This window comes from Eucalyptus grandis, chromosome 10, assembly GCF_016545825.1.
Source record: "Eucalyptus grandis isolate ANBG69807.140 chromosome 10, ASM1654582v1, whole genome shotgun sequence".
Classification (NCBI taxonomy): domain Eukaryota; kingdom Viridiplantae; phylum Streptophyta; class Magnoliopsida; order Myrtales; family Myrtaceae; genus Eucalyptus; species Eucalyptus grandis.
The window spans coordinates 7,452,114-7,477,623 of record NC_052621.1 but is presented as its reverse complement, the minus strand read 5'-3'; the positions used below and the strand labels follow the sequence as shown (position 1 = coordinate 7,477,623).

Below are 25,510 nucleotides of genomic sequence, written 5' to 3'. Positions count from 1 at the left end.
GTGGGGATTCCATTTTTATGGAGGGGGAACCCTCTCTCTATCCTGTCTTTTCAAGATGTCAAAATCTTTTAAGATCTTGCTTAGAACCGGAAAACATCCTTACATGAACTAGGGAAACAATAGACGTACATATTTTGACCAAAATGAAATTGAGCTTCAGTATTTCAAGTCATGATGCCCCATGGCGGGAATTATGTGGAGCACACAAAGAAGAAGACCCGTTTGAATTAGGAACAATTTAATATGTCGATTCACATTTTTTTTTTTTTTAAAATCAAGGCTCAAATTAATATAGTGAAAGAAAATGATTAACACCATGAAACACCCTAAACTCATATACATATGAAAAATTTACATAAAATAATTCTTTAATCACAAAAAATCCTTAACTTATTGAAAACGTGGGAAGCAGCGTGTAAATGTGACGAAGCAGGAAATCACCCTTAGTCCATCCTCTCCATTTTCAAGGGCCCTTGCTAGTTCCCCGCCGTCGATTTTCAGGTACTAAAAAGATTTAAAAAAAAGCTAATTGGAAAAAAAAAAAAAAGAAAAGAAGACCCTAGAGATGGCCATAAAAAGTCAATTGTTTTTTATTCTTTATTGTTATTTCAACTTTTTCAAATCACGAACAATTTCTATTGCTGGGATTGTCTTTGTACATTTACAAGGCTGTTCTCATGGAAATTTCAAATACTAGGCAAATTACAATGGCCTTTAGTTAATTTTGCTCCGTTGATTTCACGAAAAATATAGCGCTTCTAGAAGTTTTCCATGAAATATTTCTTTTAGAAAAATGACAATGTTTTCCGGTATTTAACTAAAATCTGAAAATGAAGTGGAAAATATTTTCCGTTATTCAATAAAGAAAATTTTTTCCTTCATTTATTCCTTTTCAATAATTTTATTATATTTTTTAAATCAATTTTTACGTTTTTTTTTCTTCTTCTTCCTCGGCCACGACGACTAACCATAGGCTAGCTCGAGTCTTACTATAGGCTGGCAAAGTTCCTTGCTCTAGGCCAGCAAGCTCTAGCCTCATCGGATCCAATGAGATAGGCGAGGCTTGAGCCTTGCTAACTCGTTAAATCTAGCAAGGCCCAAGCTCGCTTGATTGTCGGGCTCACTTGGGTGAGGTGAGGCTTGACTTTGCTGGAATCTAGCAAGCTTGAGCCTCATCGGCTTGTGGCGAGGCTTAAGCTTGCTTGTGGTTGGTTGTTAGCTGTCATCGCTTGCGACCAACCATGGTGGGTGACAAGTCGAAGAAGAAAGAAAAAAAGATACAAAAAGAATTAAAAAAATCATTTATAAAAAAAGAAACCGTGTTGGGTGAAAGAAAAAAAATACTAGGTTTAGAAGTAAAAGAATGAGAATGGAAGAAAGTGAAATTTTTTTTCCCATATTTTAGAAAAAAAATTGTTGATGGAAAATGTTTACCAGTTTATATTCCGTTCAACAAATGATGAAAATCCTAATTTTTTTTTCAAAGGGTTATTTTTTTTTATGAAATAAATGAAGTCTTAATTAGACCATTTTAGACTTGACTGGAGTGAAAGGCAGCATGGATTGACTTGGACAAGCGAAAATGTTCTCGGGCTTTATTTGACCCACTTTGGCCTGCCCAAGCTTGATCAAATTTATGTGAAAAAGATTATGCTTTCTGTATAGAGCGATTTTAGGCTTGGCTTACCCATTTATAAAATCCTTTCAATTTGCAAAGGTAATATTGCTCATTATAGAAAAGGAGAGTGCCAAGATATGTAATATGAGTTTATTGATTTTATCTAACGTGTAATATTATGAGTTCCAAAAATATTTTTTAATTTTTTTATTGATTAATCAAATTTTGAGAACTACAAAATTTAAAAAGTTAAAATAAAACAGGTTTTAGGGAATATCACAGCACCTACCAAAATAGAGGAATGGGTGGAAACAAAAAAATAGAGGAATGGGAGAACAATTAATCTAGAAGCTGGATTTGCTTTCTAGAGATCACGAATTTGACAGCGGGTGAGAGCGAGCGTCGAGTCATTGATGAGCGTGGTCATAATTGGCGGAGCAGAGTCAAGTCATATCTCTTTTCACACGATAACAACCTCCACCTTTTGAACCACCTGGGATTCGCCCCGGTGGCCACCCTTCCAATATAGAAGAGGGAGGTGAGGGGTTCAAATCCCCATCTTCTTAGGGGGGGATGGGGTGGGGACGCGTAAGTTTCAGGGGTAGGTTTCGACTCCCACGCACCGCAAGAGGCATGCCAAAAGTCCGAGAGTGAGTGTAGAGTAGGAATAAGTAGGACCGACAAAAAAACAACAACCACCACCCTTTGTAAAAGCCCTAAGGTCAAACCCCTCTTTTTATTTTATTTTTATTTGGCAAATATTTATTTTTGTTTTGTTTTAGGTCTATCATAGATGAATTTTAAAATATTGCATTTACAGGGCTTCCTAAAACATACCAACCAACCTAAATGGAAAAATTTAAAAAGTTACAAGGAATTAGAAGAAGACTTATCATTTCCTCACGAGCTATTACTCCGTGAACCATACGCATGTGAGTCTGATATTCTATAATTGACGATAGGTCGTGCATGACCGAACTTATCATGACTGTTGATTAGTTGAAGCTATCAATCCAGATTTAGGCAAGAATTTCTCCCCAAATGGACCCACTGAGATTAAAATCAACGCCACTTTGGGCTCATGAGGCATTTTTGTTTCTAAGAATTTTTTTTTTCTAAATCATTCACTTTTGACGAAATAAACGCATCATTAGAATTTATTTATTTCTCAAAATTTAAATAATTCAGATTTTTTTTTCTAAAATTGATCGTTTTTATCACTTGATAAATTATTCAATGAAAAATACTTTTATTATTGACACAATTTATGTCCGAAGATTGTTGTGAATGATGAAAATATTATTTCATATATTTTTATAAGTGATACGGAAAATTATTTTTTAGAAAAATATTTCTTTGGATTATTATTTTCGTTAAATAAATGGAGTCTCAGCTCTCAAATTCCTATGATTTTGTTGACTTTTTATTTATTGATGTATTGATCCAGCGAAAATGTGGGCGGGCGATGGCGATTGCCACTTTGGGTGGGTGCCCGTTAGACCCGTTAAATGGGTGGGTCGAGTCATAAATGGTCCGACTCAAATCGACCAATTTAACTCGTTTATGACCAATTTATTGCAATGCAAAATTTTTGACCCATACCCGACTCGACCTATACTCGACTCATACCCAACACAAATTTAATGAACAATTTTTATAATTTTAAAATAATTATGTTAATCGAATATTAATTATTTTTATTTTTAAAATTTAAAATTTTAATTATTTTTTATTTTTTAATTATATAATTTAAAATTTTATTTTCTCTTTTCTTTTTTTTTTTGTTCTTCTTCTTCTTTGGCCGGCCACCAACCATGACAACAATTGGCGATCGGCCACGGGCGAGCCTTGAGCTCACCTCGACGTTGGCAAGCTCGAGTCTCGCCGGACGTTGGCAAGGCCTCCGCCTTGCTAGATTCGGTGAGCTCGAGCTCGTGCCTCGCTGGATCTGGCGAGGCTTGAGCCTTGCCTAATGCCGGCGAGTTCGAGTCTTGCCAGATCGGCAAGCTTGAGCTCGCTTGACCCTAACGAGTTCAAGTCTCGCTAGATCGGTGAGGCCTTCGCCTCGCCAGATTCGGTGAGCTCGAGGCTCGCCGGCCATTGCCTTACAACCATCGGAAGGAGGAGGAAGAAAGAAAAAGAAAAAAAGAAGAGAAAATTAAAATAAAAATAATTATAAATTTGATTTTTACAAAAAAATATTTTTTAAAGTTAAAGAGGGAAGCGAGAGATTGTGAGGTTTTGGTTAAAAGTGAGTTCTAAATCCAACTCATTTAAGATCCGCTTAAAACCTGTCTTTCTTAAGTCTTTGATTGTTAAACCCATTTAACTACTTTTTCTCAAAAACTAAGTGACCGTTATATGACCAATTTATGATTTAAATGGGTCATATATGGGTTTAAGATTCATTTTTCCACCTCTAGGGCCCGTGTATCAACGTCATTGGCGTTCATTGTGGGACCGGCCATGGAATTAGGTTTGCGTATTCAACTCAACTGAAAATGGTGCGAGGATCAAGACATGGGAGATTGGTCGGTATAAATTAATTTTCAGAAACTAATGACAAAATTAGGCAAAATGTTATGAAATACATGAATGGATAAAATACATGAATGAATATAATGGAACACCAATAGGCATAAAATGAAAGAAAAAAGAATTAAGTACTATATTTCACTTTGATGTGGAAGTGTAACAATGTACTTATTATGGTACATTTGTATCAAATGTTCTAAGTACATCTCCCTATACAATGAACATTCGTCTCCCTTATCCTGTACATGTATCATTCGATACATTGATATTAATGATAAGTACATTCTTGTTCTCCTATAAATAGGAGTTTAGCTTTGATGTACAATACACAATCACACAAAAACACGACAGTGAGATATTAGAAATAAAGCTCTCTCATCTCTCTACTATCTCTTGTGTTCACTTGCTTTCTCTTCTCAAATCTCTTCTCTATTATATATTTGCCACGCGATATTTTACAACACGTTATCAGCACGAGGATCTACTGATTGAGTAAGTAACTTTTGCAAGCACGAAGATCTACCGATTGAGTAAGTAAATTTTGCAAGGTGGGTATTATTTTTATTAATCAACTTATACTTCATCTTCTTCTATCAATTCTTCATTTTTATTTTTCTTGGCCCGAAGCCAAAATTCAAGTCTAAAAGTATCCTTTTGCTCCTGAAGTAGTGGTGGATATTTGGAAATCCTTTTAATTGATTTAAGGATTTATTTTTGCAAGGATTATGGCAAATATTGAAAAGCCCAAATTCCACATCCTGGAAGTGAGTGGAAAGAATTATCTATCCTGGCGCCTTGACATGGAAATGCACCTCCAAGGGCAAGGTCTCGCTAATACAATTACAGAGGATGGAACCTCAAATGAAAAGGATAAAGCAAATGCACTGATTTTTATTCGCCGTCATTTGCATGAGAGCCCTTAGACTCAATATTTATCCGTTCGAGACCCGCATATCTTGTGGAGGAGATTGAAGGATAGGTATGATCATATCAAAACTGTTATCCTCCCTCAAGCACAATATGATTGGCAAAATCTCGACGCAAGATTTTAAATCGTGTCGACTATAATTCTGCTTTATTTGATATCGTTTCTCGGCTAGAGTTATGCGGTATCAAACTCACCGATGCAGAATTGCTTGAGAAAACTTTTTCCACATTTCATGCTTCGAATATTGTATTGCAACAGCAATACCGGCAACGTCAATTTGCCACATATTCTGAATTAATTTCTGTGCTTCTTACTGCCGAGCAAACTAATGAATTGCTGCTCAAAAATCATGATCTTAGACCTGTTGGCTCAAAAGCATTGCCTGAAGCACATGCTAACTTTGAGAAAAATACTGGCCATTTTAAGGGCTATAAGCGCAGGCAAGAATATAATCCTAGAAGGGATGGCAAGAAATTTAACCTCCCTAGAAAATCAAACTCTAGCCTGAATCATGGCAAAGAAAAGAAGCAAAAGAAGGTGATTAATGAAAGTATTTGTCATCGCTGTGGCATGACTGGGCACTGGTCACGTACCTGTCGTACGCCAAAACATTTTGTTGACCTATACCAGGCATCTTTAAAGCATACGGGCAAGCGTGGTGAATCTCATGCCATTGAAATCAATCCTACTGCCATAACCACTGTTGAGGCCAACAATATCTCCATTGGTGGAACTCATCTTGCTCCTGAAGTAGCAAATGTGAAGACCTCTGATTACTTTGATGAGACATCAGATTGGTGGATGATGATTTGAATTTCGAATTTTATGATTCTAATAATTTCTTTTTAGTTGTTTCGCTTTAGATATATTACTTATTATTATTCTTTCATATGGTTATGAAATGCTTATGAACCTTATATAATATTTATTTGACTCTATAACTAAAATGCAATATTGATTAACCCCAGAAGTGGTTATATGGCTCAATTGAGGGGGATATATTATGAATTATACATTGCATCATTGATATGTGGCTAGTTCACAAGATGCAATAATGATTAGCCCCAGGAGTGGCTATATATGCATTGCACTCTTTTTTCTTTATGTCCGTTTTTTTTTCCCATAGGGTTTTTCCGGCTTAAAGTTTTTAACGAGGCAATTAATGCATCCATAAAAGGGAGAGATCATAATATTTGTGCTCTGCACTCTTTTTCCCTTTTGCCCGGTTTTTATCCCACTGGGTTTTTCCGGCTTAAGGTTTTTAATGAGGCAGTATCATTCAATGCACATTTGTAATGAATATGATGAATATTCAAGGGGGAGTGTTATGAAATACATGAATGGATAAAATACATGAATGAATATAATGGAACACCAATAGGCATAAAATGAAAGAAAAAAGAATTAAGTACTATATTTCACTTTGATGTGGAAGCGTAACAATGTACTTATTATGGTACATTTGTATCAAATGTTCTAAGTACATCTCCTATACAATGAACATTCGTCTCCCTTATCCTGTACATGTATCATTCGATACATTGATATTAATGATAAGTACATTCTTGTTCTCCTATAAATAGGAGTTTAGCTTTGATGTACAATACACAATCACACAAAAACACGACAGTGAGATACTAGAAATAAAGCTCTCTCATCTCTCTACTATCTCTTGTGTTCACTTGCTTTCTCTTCTCAAATCTCTTCTCTATTATATATTCGCCACGCGATATTTTACAACACAAAAGAAAATATACTTCTAGCCAAATTCATGTTTGCATTAACATATTTTATAGTGAATTCATCATCTTTATTTTATTGCATGTAGAGTGGATCTATTTATGTTAGCGGTATCGATTTTCAATAGTATTACTCTTTCCTATGCTCATAACCTGATAATGATCGACCAAAACTATTGTGATGATCAAAATTAGTGCTGCAAGGTGAAAAGCGACATTTCTAGTTAATGCTTGCATGACTTATTAGGGATCTTTTACACTGCTAATGTGTGCTCATATGGCTGCAATCATAAATCTATGTATAAAATGCATTGAAGCAGTAGAGGTAAATAACGTGACGTATTGAAATGTGAGAGAGACTTCGGGGAATGAGCCATCAATCACATTGCATTGCGCTGGAGGGGATGGGTTGCATGGACATCGTGATGAAAAACATCAAACCCAATTCTTTGGAACCCGAGAAGAGGAACCGCCGATTGCAAGAATGTTGTCAATGCTAGTTTCACTTCCGTTGATCCTCCCATTTCTTGCCACAGTTCGTAAGGTTAATCGTAGTAGCCACAACACCCATGCAATAAGCTGACTGAGGTAGTTTTCTTTTCTCGACCAAAGATCAAGATAGATCATATCATTAGTTTAATCACACTTACATACGTCTAGTGGTCAAGATAATTTGTGCGAGTTTTGTAATTCATGGGAGGGCCCAAAGGGTGTTAGAATTGATGTTCAGGTGAAACTATTTTCATGCCCCTTTTTATTTTAAATCGCATCCTTTTGAGTCCTTTTTATAAGTACATTCATTTTGTCGCCTTATACTTTTTGGTGAAAATAGAACCATAACGTCAATATTAATGCAAGTACGTAAAGAAAGAGCTCTCCAAACAAGGTTGTTGGCAATGCTATCGTTGTTAAAATGGATAGTATGGATAGTATTGACACATGAATTTTTTTGATGGGTGGCCTGAAAATTTTTTGTTAGTTATGAAAGATTACAAAGACTCAGGTCAACTCAACTTGAATCGGGATTGACCCGGACCGATAGGACTTGATCCGATCCGGCAATAAAAGCGTGCCCCTCTCTCTTTGGCCAAAATTCCCATACCACATGGACTCACGTTCCCATCAGTCAAAGTTCTCACTATTCACAATGGTTGCTCGGGCGTCTATTTCTTTTGGTCAAGTGGCGCAAGGATGGAAAACCGTAGAGAAGACAAAGGCGCCTCTTTCACACTCGATTGTCTTCTTGCGTTCGCTGTGGGGGCAGTTGGAAAAACGGAGCTGCCTTTGGAATTAAAGAACTTCCACGTTCGAAAGGAGAAAAGGACAGCGTCAAGGAAAATAGGTCTTATTTTATTCCAAAAAATCTTAGAAGGAGAAGGAGAGCACGGTTTTCCCTAGGCGAATATTCCCTATCCTTATCTTGGTCGCTCTCCATTATCCAACAGTAACCAGCAGTCCGCCTTTACCGGCCACTGACGAGCCTCCTTTTTAAGAGAGACCAAGAACAGAGAGCATGGACTGAGGAGAATTGCGGCCTTTTTCGGGCGTCCAGAAGTCGCTCCCTCCAGGATTCTCTCCGAGCCATTTCTTTCCTTTTCTTTGCCGAACCTCGCCATCGCAGATAGCCGTGTCATCATTGTTGGTCCAGCAAGCGCTGTAAACCCTGTTTTGCCCCTGTTTTTCGGCTGTCAAGATCCGAAGCAACTCGTACGTGTTTGAAGCTTCATCGCCGGCGTGCATTCTCATCGGCAATACTTTTCAAACTTGTAAACTTAACCCGCATCCTCAACCGACAACTCCTCCTTGGCCAGGTAATGTTGAACCCTCTGCCTTTCTCTGTCACGAGTGGAACGCCGAGACTCGGTTTCTTCCGTTCATGCTCGTGTCGGATCTGAATAGGTTGGTTGTGTTGATTTTCGAACATTTCTGAGAGACTTCTTTCGAGCCTGGATGGGAGTTCAAGTCTTGAAACGGTTGAGTACTTTTTTCCTGAAATCCACGTTCATTACCTGTCTCACGAAATGCCTATAGGAGTGTCGGGTAACGTTTTTTATTTTTGCAAAAATTTTGTTTAAAAAAAAAAATATTTTATTTCTACTCTCGAAAATAAATATATAAATGTTTTTACTTCTTTGTTTCAAATTTATACTATTTTTTATTCCGAAAAATAATAAAAATTAATTGATGTTATCAAATTTACTTGTGTTATGAAGAACCAAAAAAATAGAAAAACATGATTACCAAATATGTCCTAACAATCCAATGCAAGTTACTTTCCTTTTTTGTCTAACTCGAGAGCATGTTGCCCGGGATTAAGTCACCTTAATTGTTTTTGAAAGTCTTTCCAATGATTGAATGCGTATTTTTTTTCCTCAATCATTCGTTTTTCTCGTGTTTTATGCTCCCAACCAATGGCGATTGTCGGTGAGTTGATGATGTTGTATCCATGGATGAGTGTTTGACCATCATGTGCATCTAAACTGGTTTTGCTTACGACGTACCTTTATCTGCTCTGTCATGACCATTTCGTTTATGTGTGAACGGGGTTGATGATAGACGTGGGTATTGATGGCTGGCGATCTGAGGGGAGACTAAGCGATAAATTTGGTGGTGGTTCCGTGGTGAGCAAAGGCGATGCTTGGTTTAAAGCTTTGGAGGTGTAAATCATGGATGGACCCTATTTCTTTTTGAGGTGATGCTAACGGACCACCTTCGGAGGATTGCAACAAAAACTTACAAAAACTTTCTTTTTCCAACACAAGCGCGTGGAAATTGCCAAGTAAAACTCAGAGCTTTCTCCCTTTCATGGAAAATGTATGGTTGAGGGTCCACCGTTTATTATCCAAAAACTTTCTTTCTCCAACAAGTGCGCGAAAGTTGCCAAGCAAAACACAGTTTTCTCCCTCTGATGGAAAATGTTTGGTTGAGGGTTCACCCTCTATTTTCCAAGCTAACGGTATTATTAGCAAATCAATTCCCTCATTTTGTCGTTTATTGTAAAGGGTCCCTTCTTTTTGTACTCATAAATGGTCAAAGGTGATTTATTGTAAAGGGAATTGATTGGCCAGTTGTACTGTTAGTTTGGAAAACAGATGGCGAACCCTCAGCCATATATTTTTCACATGAGGGAGAAAAATTTGTATTTTGCTTGGGAATTTTCACGGGAAAAAATCGTCAGATGGTCACATCACCATGCTAGCATCACCCTTTTGTAAAATAACACGGGGTGGAGTTCTGGAAATGGGAAGTGAGCGTGGAAGACGACGAGAACACAAGGAAGAGGAGACTGGGTTTGGTGTAGGTGGGCTTAAGTGAGATTTTTGGGCTTAAATTCGTTTGATATATTTGGGCTTAGTTGTTCTAGTTATGATAGGGTTGGTGATTTTCGGGCTTGGAAATTGGCTTGATGGACCCAGGCTTAGAGTGGGCTTGACGCTTACGTTCTGGTAGGTTCCAATGGGTCTAGTTGATTTGGGCCTAATCTGTTTCTAGTAAATAGGGGCTTGGTTTATTTCTGGAGGAAATTGGGCTTTTGAATTTCTACTGGAGAGAGGCTTAACTAGTAAGCCCTTTTGCCTGTGGTGGCCCGTGTCCATGTGAAGCCCATGCCTAATCCCACACAAGGGTAATAATTTTAAAGAAAGGGGAAAAATTCGCAAAATAAAATAAAAAATTCAGAAAATGGCTAGGCATAGAATTCTTGATTATGTTGTTAAATTTTAGTGATATATTTAGCTTAGTTTTGATTGAATAACGTAACTCTTAATTTTTCGAGTTTTAGTAGTTACTTTTGAGATAGCTTTGACTTAGATAGATCGTTCTTTTAAGTAACAACTTCAACCCAATTTGAACTTTAACTCATGGGGCTGCTATCCTGGCCCTTAATAACAGTGCTATGTGAATTTTGTAATTGGTGCTTCATTGAGTATACTTTCGGACGCTTTATCTTTATTAAAAATGGCTGGCAATGGTGGGGCGACTGGCAATGGTAGGGCGATGCTCGATTGCTCAGGTCTCTAGCTAACATCCACTAGTTCCTAGGTCTTTAGTCCTCACCTAAGGTTGAAATTGTTGTAGGGCACCATTTTTTTTTCTCTCTCTCTCTCTCTCTCTCTCTCTCCTTTTTTGTGTCCCTTTTTAAAAATGTAACCTTTTATTTAAAATTTGGGTAAAAAAGAATTAGATTTAGACCAAAACGATATCACTTTAGTATTATGTTTTTTGTTTAGTGATGTCAACATCACGTAGTATAGAGAAAATAGTAAACAAGTCATGTTAATTTTTTTTTCTTTCCCATTAGTCAAGCTGGATAGAGTTAATGACAAGACTCGATTACATTAATTTATAAATCTTCGAACTTAATTGCACTTTTGAAAATTTTAAGACTCAATTGCATTTTGGTGATAAATTTTAAAATTTTAAATATATTTATCCCTTTTTTAAAATACTGTTCCGCTTCTTATTAAACAAATTATCCAAAGAACCAAATCAGTCTCCCATACAAACAATATCAACCTAGATCTAATATTACCAACCACAAACTCATAACATATCTCCAAAGCCCAGTCTTTTGCACCCACCAACACTTGCACTCGTCAATCATGGCTACCTATCATAGGCACCGCAGTTGTGCTCTATAGCGCAAGCCCACCGTCTCTCTCGTCTCTGCCTCTATCTCTCTCGCAAGGACCGTGAAAGGGCATGGTGACCTCATGTTGGAGGGTGGTGGAGGCCGTGGAGATAGACGACGGTTGGAAGTTGTTGGGGGTGGACAGGAGTTGGTGAAATCGGAATTTGTGCTAAGGAATAAGAAACGGTTTTGTAAGTCTAGTCTGTCAACCGATATGAGGTATACGGTTAGGTATCCAACGTAAAACTTATGGTATAAACTCTTATTTCGATATTAAAAACAAAGGATGCAAAGCGTATTCTCTAAGCTTTGTAGTCATTACGCCAAAGTGGTCAATTGCGCAATGAAGTGAAACATGTCATTTTCCAATGTGCATGGACACATTATGCTTTGACTAGGAAAATAAAAATTGCAATTGTTCTTTTGGGCTTCCATTTCTGCTGCATCCACTTAAATTGAATTGCCTCTTTAGCTCAGCACTCGTAACTTAAATTGGATCACCATCTATTGACTCATGTCACCACCCAACACAAAAAAATTAGGCACTAACAATGCCTCATTTGGTGTTATAGGATCTCTCGTGTCCAAACCATGTTCTTGCTTTTGATCCTAGTTTCACTCTTCCTCGGTTCTCAGCAAGCTTATTCCTCAACTTCCTCTTCAAGTCTTGAGCCTACAAGTTTCTTTTTCCCTTCTTTCAACCCTGGCTCTTGCACTAGTAAAGAGCTCATTTGCATGGGCTCGGTAAGCTCGCGAGATGGGTATTTGAACATCACGCCAGAGAAGGGTAATTCGAGCCTTGCTTCAATGCCGACAAACCAGGTAGGGCGGGTTCTTTATTCCCAACCAGTGGTTGCTTGGCCTGCCATGATCTCCACCACATTCACCGTCAGGATCACCCCATCGCCGAATTCCACAATCTCTGGTGATGGGATGGCTTTCCTTTTTGCACAGGACAATAGCCCCTCACCACTAAACAGTACTGGCTCATACATGGGGATTCTTGATCGGTCTACTCAAGGTACTTCCACCCAATCTTTCGTTAGATGAATACCAAATCTGTGGCACTTTGCTGTAGAGTGTTGATCAAAAAACGATTTCTTTTCAACTGAATATTTAGGTGGTGTTGTTCGACAACTAGCCGTGGAGATGGACACTTACATGAACGAGTTTGATATTGACGGGAACCACGTAGGCATAGACACGATGAGCACTACTAATTCAGTCGTCAACCAGAGCCTAAAGAGCACGGGAGTGAACCTAAGAAGTGGAAGGGACATCACGGTCGAAATTGAATATGATGGCTATAAAAATGAATTCCAAATCTTAATAGCATATTCTGGGAATTCGCTAACAAGCGTTCTCAATTATTCGATCAAAATGTCGGAAATGGTCCCTAGGCTCGTGTACGTGGGCTTTTCGGGAGGCACTGGTCCTCTTCCCGAAAGCCACAAGGTGATTAACTGGGCATTCAGCTCTTTTCCTTTATCTATGGCTGATAAGCGGCTCAAGAGAGACAACAGGATCAAAACCATACTGGTTCTAGTCGTGCCAAGCGTGATGACGGTATTGTTCATCATGATATATGTCTACCTCATTAAGAGAGCACCAAGGAAGAGAGACAAGAAGGACGTCGACATAGAGAGCCAATCGAGGGAGGCTGCGAATGTTCCAAAAATGTTCACCTACAAGGAGCTAGCAAAGGCCACTCACAACTTTAGCAAGGAGAACCTGCTCGGCACTGGTGGTTTTGGAAGTGTTTACAAAGGGGTCATCTTAGATCCTCCGGTTGAAATAGCCGTGAAAAAGATCTCCGCAACCTCGAAACAAGGTTTGTTTCTTTACAGGGTCTCGTAGATAAGATCTAAACATCACAGAAACATAGTGTTGGAGCAATTTTATAATTGCTGTGAATAAAGTAGAAGAGAGAAATTCCATATATATATATATATATAATGTATCTAGAAAAAGAGTACGTGGAGCTTATTTATAGGCTTGAATAGACGACAACCTAGGGAAATTGGATCGGATATGTATAATTATAATAATTAAAGAAAATTTCCTAAATATCTCTAGAAAATACCTAAATATCTCTAACACTCTCCCCTCAAACAAGAGCATAGATATTAATCAAATCCGGCTTGTTACGAGTATATTCTATCCTCCCACGATCCAGAGGTTTAGTAAATATGTCTGCAAGTCGTTCACCAATCGTAATGTGATTTGAAAGGATCACTCCACTCTATAGCTTCTCTTGTATATAATGATAGCCTAAATGTGTTGTGTTCTATCATGAAATACATGATTGGAAGTTATATGTACTAGAGCCTTATCATCACAACATAGGGGCATAGGAATTGAAGTTTTAAAGCCTAATATAGTCAATAGCTACTAAATGCACACTAATTCACATGTTACTTGTGTCATGACTCTATATTTTGACTCAACACTTGAGCGGACAACAACACTCTATTGCTTACTCTTCCATGGTACTAGATTTCCTCTAACCAAGGTACAATAGCTAGTACTCAATCTCCTCTTATTTGGAGACCTTCTCTAATCAACATCAAAGAATCCTTCAACTCTACTATGGCCATAATTTTGATAAACAATTTATTTTTTGGAACCTTCTTCAAGTACCTCAAAATCCGAATAATTGCATCCCAATGAAATGTACAATGAGCAGATATAAAAATTAGCATACCACACTAATTGGAAATGCAATGTCTGGTTGAGCAATTGCAAGATAATTTAGCTTGCCAACCAGATTTTTAATATCTACTAGGATTATCAAGAGTCTCTCCTCCCTCAGCAATTGGATTATCTCCTTATTCCATTGGTGAATCAAGAGCCTTTGATCCCAACATGCCTGTCTCAGTGAGCAAATTCTGGAAAACTTTCATTGCAATAGAATAATACCTTTTTGTGACTGTGCCATCTCAATTTCTAGGAAATTCTTCAAGTTGCCCAAATCCTTAGTCTGAAATTATTGCTGAAAATAGAGCTTTATGCTAACCAAGTCATCTCTCATGACAATAATGTCATCAACATACATAATTAAGAACAACTTGCCTCCCCTTGATTATTTATGAAAGGAATGATCATATCCACATTTAGACATTCCAAAAGAGAGGACAACTTTAGAAAATCTTCCAAACCACTCCTACGGGGACTACTTCAAACCATACGATTTTTTTAACTTGCAAACTAGTTCCCATACTTCCCTTAAGCAACAACCCCAAGAGGTTGCTCAATACACACCTCCTCCTATGCAAGAAAGCATTCTTGACATCAAGTTACAATGATGGCCAGTTATATGTGGCTACAAAAGAGATCAAATACCAACAAATGTGAACTTTGCAACACGAGAAAAAGTGTATAAAGAGTCAACCCTATACACCTGAGTATACCCTTTCGCAACAAATCTTTTTTTTTTTAAGCAAGCAAGAGAACCACTGGGAATGACTTTGATAGCATACACCCATTGACAACTAATAGCAATTTTGCCTGAAGGAAGAGGTACCAAGTCTCAAGCTTGATTAACTTGTAAGACCTTTAATTCTTCTTTCATAAGTATTCTCCAGCTAGAGTTATGTAATGCTTCGGCTACAAACTTGAGGATAAAATATTGTTCAATAGTAGATGTAAAGGATCGAAAGAAAGGAGACATAGATGAGTATGAACTAAAGTTTACAATGGAATGTTGAGTACAAGCACGATACCTTTGGGATGAACAATATGGGTCGACTAATGATAGATCTAGTGTTGAAGATGACCTAGTAGTGGCAGTAGGAAGGGGGGGGGGGAGCAATATCTAGTCAAGGATTTCGAGCATAGACCTTGAGAGAAGTTGGTTCTTGTGCAAATATCAGGGAAGTAGGTGGTACAATTGACCAAATGGTGATCACATGTAAAATTTCATCCACCTCAGAAACAGTAACTGGAACATCGTGATATACAATAGATTCAAAGAAGGAAACATTAGTAGTTGTAAAGTAATTTTGATGGAGAATAATAATGGTATCCCTTTTAAGTACGAGAATAACATAGAAACCTATACTTGATGGCTCTAGGATTAAATTTTGATACTCCAAGTTAATGACCACAAATAGAATAGACACAATAAAATATACAAGGTGGTAAGAAAAATAATGATTGATTGAGAAACGAATTAGAAAATGAAATACCACCTTGTAAAATCAAACAGAGACATAAAGCCCACCGTCCCTCTCTTCTTTTCTTTTTTTCTTTTTATTATTATAAATGAATACCACATTGTATAGCATAAGAAGGCATGTGATTAATGAGATAGCATGCAATTAGGACAACATCAAAAAAAGGTTTTGGGGACCTTCATCTTAGATAACATGGACCCGGTGACTTCCGATAGTGCCTATTCTTCCTTTTAGCTACATCATTTTATTGTGGTGTATCGAAATAGGAAGGTTCATGGATCAAACTATGTTGAGTCATAAAGTTAGAAAAGGTGCGAAAAAAATGCTTTTAGCATTATCAAAATGCAAAATTTTAACATGCACACCAAAGTGAATATGAATTTCAGAATTAAAAGCACAAAATATAGAAAACGATTTAGAATGACTTTCCATTAGAGATAGCCAAGTGACTCTAGAATAATCACCACTAAAAGTAACAAAGTATCTAAAACCTACCAAATATTTGAATGAATTAATGAAAAAGGAGGTATCGCTCGCTTAGTGACTTAAGGTAGGTAACTAACACGATGCAATTTGCCAAGTTGACATGACTCGCACTCTAAACTAAAAAGAGATTGAAAACTAGAATCTAAATTTTGTAGATTGTGCAACTAAGGATGGCCAAGACAACAATGGATTTGATGTAAGGAAGCAACACTAGAGCATGGAATAGATGGAACATTTTCAAGCACATACAGCCCCTTACCTCATGTCCTCTACCAATCGTCATCTTTGTAGCCAAATCTTGGCAAAATACAAGAATCATAGTCGAATGTCACCGAACACCGAAAGTTTTTGGTTAATATACCAACAAATGTAAGGTTAAATGGTAATTGTGGGAGATAAATCATCGAGAATAATGGCAATGAAGAAGTTGGATGAACTACATCAATCCCATTACCTTGTGTAGATGAACCATTAGCTAAGGTAATAGTGGATGATGATGGAGTAAGAGACCAAAAAAAAAAAAAACCTTGAAAGACCTGACAAAGGACGAGATATAGCTAAAAGACATGCAGTAACATTACCTGTTTATACCGGAATAGTAGCGAAAGAATTAGGTTGTGAGATTTGAAACTAGCTGTATCAAACAAATTCCTCATCAAACATAACCACTATGTTGCCATCTGAAAATTGTGGAAAAGAAGAAGAGTTAGTACTTGATGTAGCATTTGCAAACTATTGTTGCTATCCTAGTCTCCCATATAACTTGTAACAAGATTTTCAAATGCAACCAAGTTTGCCATATTAATGATAAGTCCAAACGGCCCCTGAGCTATAAATGGAATTGTGGGACTATCCATAAAGTTGCTCTTGGCCTTGGCCTCTTCCTATTCTTATGCCTTAGCCACCACCATGGCCACCGTGACCATTATGTCATCCATGAGTTCCCCTTTCACTTCCACTACCACTATTGGTTCAAGACTAGGACACAAGAGCTGACTATCTACCACAAATGTGGTGTCCTTGAGAAGACTCACGAGATACCCAAAAAACTCAAGCAAATGTACCTATGAGTGAGCGATGGTCTCTCTCCTAGGAATTAGAGATATGGCGGTTTCATTGTTTGGACTGAAACCTCATTCGAATCCCAATACAACCAATTATTCTCTTTGAAGATGCTTTTGGTGAACATTAGCTAAAATCAAGAAAAGATGATTCAACTCCTATACACCCTCTTAAAATCAGCAAAATATTGTGCAACAGACACCCCTTCCTATTAGATCGGTAAAACTCTCACGATAGCTCATAAATCCGTGAAAGGTTATTTTGGTCAGAGTACAATATAGCCAAATACTCCCACAATTCTCTAATTATGTCAATGTGAGTTATGAGATCAACTATATCACTCTTTATGGAGTTCAACATCTGACCAAGAATTGTGAACCAACTACATTCCAAGTTGCATCAATACTAGGTTTAGTCTTAGTCAAGTTATAGGTTAATTTCTGCCTATTAAAGTTAGCTTCACAATTTTCTTCTATTGTTGAAAGTTGGCACTATCCTCAAGCTTTTTATTGGTAATTCAATTAGAAGTAGAGGAAATCACCTCAATCATCACAACATTACTCTTCTCAAAATCACCCATTCTTTAATAAAAATAAGAAAACTACCACAATATTTTCCTTCAAGCAATCAACTCAATAGTTTAATAATCCAACACAATTGAAAAATATCATCAATGGACTATTAACAATGTTGTCACAACACTAACAACCAATTGAACCAACAATGCAGACATAGTAATAGAGTAGTTGTAGCGTTTGAAGGTTCTTTAGGTAGAAAGTTCATGCATCTATGTCATTCCAACTGACCAATCATAGAGAACAAGAGCAACAAAGACCAAATTAGGTAACCCTCCCAGATTTCGTATATATCTCACAGAGTTGATCCTTGCAAAATCAGTTTTCGCAAGCCAATTTCCTTGAACTACCCTTGAGATTCTAAACGTCTCCATCTCCAGGGACCATGCTGATTAACTCACCAAACTACGCAACAGCTTATTGTTCACTCACCCAGTGCATTGCATAATGAAACATCTCAATCAATACAAGCTAAAATTGCCATAAAATTCCAATCTAATACAATATAGCTCGACCATTAGACAAAAGACATGATCTAGGCAGCCTTGGAAGACTTCAAAAAATAGAAAATAGAGGGAAACACCAAATTGACCTCAATGAAGCAAGAGTTAAGCTCAACAACCTATACTCGAGTGGTGAAAAGCCAAAGAGATGGAGTAGGCAACATTTGATGATTGCCAAATCTAACCTAAGTTGGATGGCGATGCCAGATCTAAGCCAGCAACTTTTTTTTTAATAAGAATTTCCGCAATGAGTGACGGCTCTAATACCATGTGAATAAAGTGGGAGAGAAATTCTATTTAATTTCAATGTATCTAGAAAAGAGTATATGGAGCTTATTCATGGGCTTGAATACATGACAATTTAGGGAAATTGAATTGAATATGCATAATCAAAATAACCAAAGGAAATATCTTAAATATCTCTAGAAAATACCTAAATATATCTAACAACTGCCATAACTACAAAGATCCTTTATGAAAAAGTTCTCGAGTATTCGTTAATTAATTTCAGGCAATCTTTCAACCTCAAATTCAACAGGTGAAAGACACTACTTGGCAGAGATATGCACGATTGGGAGGATGAGGCATAAGAACATAGTGCAACTCCAAGGTTGGTGCCATGAGGGGGAACAACTTTTGCTAGTCTACCAATACATGGCCAATGGTAGCCTTGATCGCTTTATTGGCAAGCAGTCCCTCAGCTGGGAGACCCGGTACGAGATCCTAATTGGTGTGGCCTCGGCACTACTCTACCTCCATGAAGAATTTGGGAACCCTGTGGTCCATCGAGACATCAAGCCCAACAATGTCATGCTAGACGCCAACTACAATGCCTACTTGGGTGACTTTGGGCTCGCGAGGCTGATCTAAAGCGATGCCTCAGCAACAACCGTGCTTGCGGGCACCCCTGGGTACCTAGCCCCCGAGGTGGCATACTTAGGGAAGGCCACACCAGAGTCGGATGTATAGCTTTGGGATGGTGGTCCTGGAGGTGGTGTGTGGGAAGAGGTCAAAGGGGATCACAGAAGAGGACAACTTGGTGGATTATGTGTGGAGTCTCTATGGAGAAGGCTTACTCTCGGAGTGTGTGGATGAGCAAATGGAAGGTCAATTTGATGAGGAGCAAGTGGAGAGGGCACTAATAGTGGCCCTTGCTTGCTTGCACCCTTACTCTGCATGCAGGCCAAAGATGCGAAAGGTGGTCCAAATTTTCCTGAACCTAGACGAGCCGCTGATGGAGTTGCCCAAGTCCCAACCCAGCATGGCCTTTGTGCCTGTCTCATTCTCGGGCTTGACCACTGTCACCTACTCCTCCACATCCAAGACCAATTTTGCCTTCACTCGCTCACGACTCGGTCCACCCCCGGAGATAGAACTTGATCATGAACATGGGATGCCAGGGTTGCGTTAATGGTCTCAAGAATTGAAGATTGTATCAGAAAATTTCACGTGATTCATATCTGAGTCATTTATGAATAAGTGTCATACATGAATAAGTTTTACTCTTTATTATGTTACGATGTAGTGCGGAATGGATACTCTTTGAAGGTAGCTGTGCTGTATTTACATACCTCTATGAATGTTATGTTCTTATGTGAAATTGAGTTGGAGTTGTTCAAGTCATGCCACCTCATTGCAGGAGTTACATGGAGCATACAAAGAAGAAGACCCGCTTAAATCAGGAATGATATACATATGTGGATTGTATATTTATGAATTTCAAGGCTCACGACTTAGTTCACCACCAAAGATAGAACTTGATCATGAATAGGGGATGCTGGGGTTGTGTTAATGGTCTTGAGAATTAAATAATATATGAGAAAATTTCACATGATTCATATTTGAGTCATACAGAAATGAGTTTTACTCAGTATTATGCTATGATGTAGTGCAAAATGGATACTATTTGAAGCTAGCTGTGCTGTATATACATTCCTCTGTGAATAGTATGTTCTTATGTGAAATTGAGCCAGAGTGGTCCAAGTAATGCTTGCTGCCTCATTGTAGGAGTTATGATGAAGAAGAAGACCCACTTAAATCAGGAATGATTTAAATATGTTGATTTGTATATTTATGAAATGAATGAGAAGTGTTTCACTTGCTCATAGCTCAGATCACCATAGGAGATAGAACTTGATCATAAATAGGGGATGTCAGGGTTGCGTTAATGGTCTTGAGAATTAAAGAACATATCGGAAAATTCCACATGATTCACATCTAATTCATATAGGAATGAGTTTTACTCTATATTATGCCATGATGTGGTGCATAATGGACACTCTTTGAAGCTAGCTTGTTGTATTTACATTCCTCTGTGAATATTACGTTCTTACGTGAAATCAAGCTAGAGTGATTCAAGTCCTAACGTCTCATTGCAAGAGTTACATGAAGCATATGAAGAAGAAGACCCACTTAAATTAGGAACGATTTACATATGTTGATTTGTATATTTATGAATTTCAAGGCTCAAATTAATTTAATGAAAGAAAAACAATGTGTAAAATGAAAGAGAAGAGTTTCTGGCAAGAGAGAGAGCTTGATTTTGCAGCTACAGGGAAGTTACATATGTCGATTTGTATATTTATGAATTTCATGCTCAAATTAATATAATGAAAGAAAAATAATGTGTAAAATGAAAAAGAAGCGTTTCTAGCGAGAGAGAGAGAGCTTGGTTTTGTAGTTACAAGGAAGTCCCACAAAAAAATAAAAGGCAAATTGACGTGCGTTTACCGAGAGTCGAAATATCTCCTTTCCACGGTCGCTGCACGGCTAACGAACCATTGGGCAGATTAGGCTCGAGCATCATGGTTGAGATAAAAGCAGAAGCAAACATCTAATGAATGCAGGTAAGCATTTAGGGCCACACCTGTGCCAACTGACACATCACATGAATGGGTTGTTCCGTCTTCGCCCAATCAAGAACAAGTCGAAAACCCGAGATTCTTAGGTCAGCCTTGGGTACTCCACACTGGATTGCCGAGTGACAAGCGGCGAACACTCCTTTCACGACCGCATTAGTAGTTCTCCAACTCTACATTTGAATCAGTCATTGGAAGGCTTATTAAGTGGACGGGCCTTGGCTCGCACCTAACCCTGTTGTGGAGTGCGAGTTTTGACTCCAAGGATCAAATGGAGCACGCCCAATCCTGAATCATATCATGAACTTTATGCATCACCGACGCTCAAGAGAAATAGATATATTTCACATCCTGAATGATATTAAAGTTGATGTTCGGGCCATACTATCTCACATCCCTTTTTACTTGAAAACACACCCTTTTGGGTCTTTTCATAAATATATTCATGTTGTTGACTTTTACTTTTTTGGTAGAAATAGAACCATAACATCGATATAAACATAAGTACATAAAGAAAGAGCTCTCCAAACAAGGTTGTCGGCAATGCTACTACTGTAAAAATGGAGAGTGCTAGAATTATAGACTTAGTTTGGAGTATTATTATAAAAAAATGTTGTTAGGTGATTGGATATTACTAAGTAAACCATTCTTATTAGTAAGTTTCAATATCTTTTAGCCAGCAGTGCGCTATATGCGATTTGAGTAATTAGATAGTGATGTGGTACTTCTATTCATATAAGCAAAGATAGTAAGGCCGATTAAAGTCTAAAAAGAGCATGATTACGAGCAGCCAGTGAAATAATAATGGAGTTCTTAACTTACATAAAAAAAAAGATAAGATAAAAAGGAGAAATGCACAAAATGATAATTGAGATGAACTATGTGATCCTATATTAAAAAGTAAAAATACTGCACACCCTCCTTATTTTTTCATTCTATTACCACTTTTCTCTCCTTTTAGTTTTTGAAGTACATTCTACATCTTAAGACAAACCACATTATCTAAAGAACCAAATTACCGTTCCTTATAGAGGGAAAAAAATCCCCCTTTAGGGTGAGCATATAGAACAGCCCGAATTGGAACCACTTGAACTGAATCAAACCAGCTGATTTTGGGCAGCTCTAGAGGGTGCCGGTTTGGTTCTTGATTCCATAAAATTGAAATTGGTGATTTTTGGTCCGGTTCTCGGTTCCAAGGAGAGAACCAGACTGAACAAACCAGACCAATTTAAATATATATTTTCAAAAAGTAAAGTGTAAACCCAAACTTTAATATCCTCTCACACCTCGCTTATTCCAAATGATGAAGTAAATCTTTGTTTCTTTCATATTACTGTATTGGTTCATCCAAGTTGCTCCTTTTGTTTCTTGCTTCTTTCTTTATTTTACCTTTTCCTTCTTTTCCTATTCACTAATTTTACCTCCTTGCTTACTCATACTTTGTGAGTCCATCATTTATGAAAAAGAATCCACCAAATAATCCTTGTTTTTTCGAGCATGCCCCCCCATAAGCATGGCCCCATCATTTGTCAATCTTCTTTGCAAATTTTGGATGAATCCCAAACTTGAATTGCGACATGGCTTGGGAATTCAATTAATTAAAACAGAGTGAGTTGGACTTGTTAGAGTTCCAGTTCCATTTGTTGTATTTGAATGTTCCTTAGGTAGAGGTATAAAACCTTTTTTAGATATATAGGATCAAAGTTGTCAGGTCTAATCGGAGTGACGAGTAAAAACTTTTAACCAAGATATAGAATCCACCGATTCTATTGGATTGCTGGGAAACAAACCGGTTTGATCTAGTCCCAGGACTAGATGATTTGCTTCTTAGTTCCTAGTTCCTGAATGAAATTGAACCAACTCACGAACCGATCATCCCTAATCCCCCTAACTCTATGATGTAAACTCACATTTCGAGAAACTATTAATACAAAGTGATAATAACTTGAAAGTAGCAAAATATTTGTTATTTTTTTTAAAGATAAGGCTATATTTGGCAATTAGGATAAAATTTATAATAGGATAATATCATATCCCGCATTTGGTGTTTGCTTAGGACAAGATAAAGATGGATATAAGAAAGATATAGCCCTAAAAAAATTATCATATGAGGAGATAGGATAAAGATGGATATGATTTATAATATTCGTAATAGGAAAATTATATTTCTTGAATACTTTTTTTAAATTAATAAAATTAAAAATATATGTAAATATAAATAATATTTGAATTATAATATAAAAATTCAAAAAAACAAAAAATAACATTTAAAAAAAAATTTAATGTTATTATTTAAAAATTCGAATTTAATTCTATCTTATAATATAAATATGATATATAGATTTAAGGCAAAATGACATTGTTACGTCTCATGTTTTAGCTATGTCAGCATCACGTGAGAGAGAAAATATGAAAAGAAAAATCACCTCAGCGTTTTTTGATAGTCAAATCAAATAGATTAAATGAAATGACTTGTTTGCATTTTTTTTAAAAGTGAAATTATCTCTATTTATCATTAAGAAAGTCTGCACCTTATTGGACTACTTCAAAAAGTGCAAGCTACTAAGAACCGGCGCCCAAAAGCACATCATATATCTTTAGAACTATCAAGTAACAGGTCCATAGGAGAGAGTTATGACCAAGTAAACAATTAATATGCTGTAAAGAAGGCTCGCAAGAGAGGAGAAGAAAACTACTTGCCCCACGCTGAAGAGGTCAATTGCGCAATGCAATGAAACATTTCATTTTCAAACGTGCAAGGACGCCCACGCATTATGCTTTGACTAGGGAAAGAGAAGAACCACATTGTGTTCTTTTGGGCTCATATGCATTACCCGCATCCAATTAAATCAAAAGGCCTCCTTAGCTTGTCATTGAATAGATATATGTCCCTATATCTCCACTTCCTAACGAGGCAAGAGACTGCATCTCCTTCCAATCAATGGTAGTCAATTCTTCGGGGGCAAGAAAGAAACAAATTCTAAAAATGGGATAAGTACACTCTTAGTGCCAAAAGTTGTGTATGGTGCTCACTTTGGTGCCAAAAGTTTCAATCGGATTACTTCAGTGCCAAATCGGAGGAAAAACGATCACTTTGGTGCCATTGATGAGAGATTCCGGCCAAAATGATTATGTGGCTTTTATATTTAAAAAAAAAAAATCGACATGGCTTGAGAAACGACGTCGTTTTCCGTTTGTATTAAGAAAACGACGTCGTTTTGCCATCCTAAATGGATGGCCTTACAAAAGCGACACCACACAACTCATTTTGGGATTTTTATTTTATTTTATTTGGAGATTGAAATTAGGGTTATGATCCTCATCGGCTGCCGACCTACCTCTCTTGGCCGCCGTCGCTCGGCCGTCGACCTAGCTCGCTTGGCCACTATCGCTCGGCGACGTGAGGTTCACACTTGAGCGAGATCACAGCCTTCGACTTGGCTGTCGAGTGGCCGTCATCGGGGTCGGGGTCGGGGTCGGGGTCGGAGCCGTGGCCGCTGAGCATGGGGGCCGTCGAGGACGGTGACTGGCCCATCACCAGCGGAGGTGGAGGCGAGGGATGTGGGCGGTTGAAGGGGGAGGAGGAGGGAAAATCATCGTAATTTTAAAACAACACCATGGAGTGGCCAAGATTATCTGATAGGTTGAATCGGAATCGATTGTTGTTGATGAAAATGGCGTCTAGATCCTTGTCGAAGAGCTCTTGTGGGACTGACGCATCGAACTTGTTGAACTAGAGGTCCAAGAACTTTAGTGCCGGGAGCTCTAGCACGACCCTCGGGAACTTCTCGGCAAACTGGTTGTTGCTCAGATCCAGCTCGAAGAGTCGCTTTAGGTTTCACAACTTCTGCAGCACGCTCGGTTGGAGTTGAGGTGGAAGAGCGCGAGGTCGGCGAGCAAGCCGAGCTCCTCGGGGAGGTACCGACGATGTCGCCATGGTTGAGGTCGATGCCAGTGACGATGCGGATGTTGAGGTTGTCGGGGTGAGGAAGCATAAGACATTAAAGTAGCTGCAGATGTCGAGGTCGACCCAGTTGGCGGTGAAGTTGTTGGGGTCGAAAAGGATGGCCTGCTTCAGGGCTTGGAGGCGACATAGGCATTGCAGAGGTGTGGGTTCTCGAATGAGGCAGAGGGGTCGATGGCGACTTGCTCGCCGCAATTGCTGAACTCGTTGAGGTAGTGGAGGAGGTGGCGATGCTTGGCGGCGCCATGGGCGGTGGCGGAGAGGATAGTAAGGGAGGAGAGGAGGATGAAGAGGGCAGTGGTGGTCGAGATTATCTAGCAAATTTAGGGTTTAGGATTTTGAATTGGGGTAGAGACACCAAACGGCGTCATTTTGTTGTTTAAATGATGACTGTACTCTCTGGCGAGCCACATTAGCTTCAAAAATAAATAAAAAAG

The 25,510-nt window shown here is 38.1% G+C and overlaps 1 protein-coding gene across 2 annotated transcripts; it reads left to right on the top strand.

The window, feature by feature from the left end:
- The first annotated feature begins 8,206 nt into the window (after nucleotides 1–8,206).
- Nucleotides 8,207–19,870, top strand: LOC104437042 (probable L-type lectin-domain containing receptor kinase S.5). 2 transcript variants are annotated; one of them, XM_039303187.1, is made up of 4 exons: nucleotides 8,207–8,631; nucleotides 12,023–12,471; nucleotides 12,571–13,281; nucleotides 18,763–19,870. In XM_039303187.1, exons 2-4 carry the CDS (start codon nucleotides 12,042–12,044, stop codon nucleotides 19,119–19,121), a joined length of 1,500 nt encoding a protein of 499 aa, XP_039159121.1. In that variant the 5' UTR covers nucleotides 8,207–8,631; nucleotides 12,023–12,041; the 3' UTR covers nucleotides 19,122–19,870. The 2 variants fall into 2 exon arrangements, with proteins under 2 accessions (XP_039159121.1, XP_010048212.2); XM_010049910.3 differs by having other exon boundaries at nucleotides 8,210–8,631; nucleotides 18,790–19,870.
- Nucleotides 19,871–25,510: the final 5,640 nt, after the last annotated feature.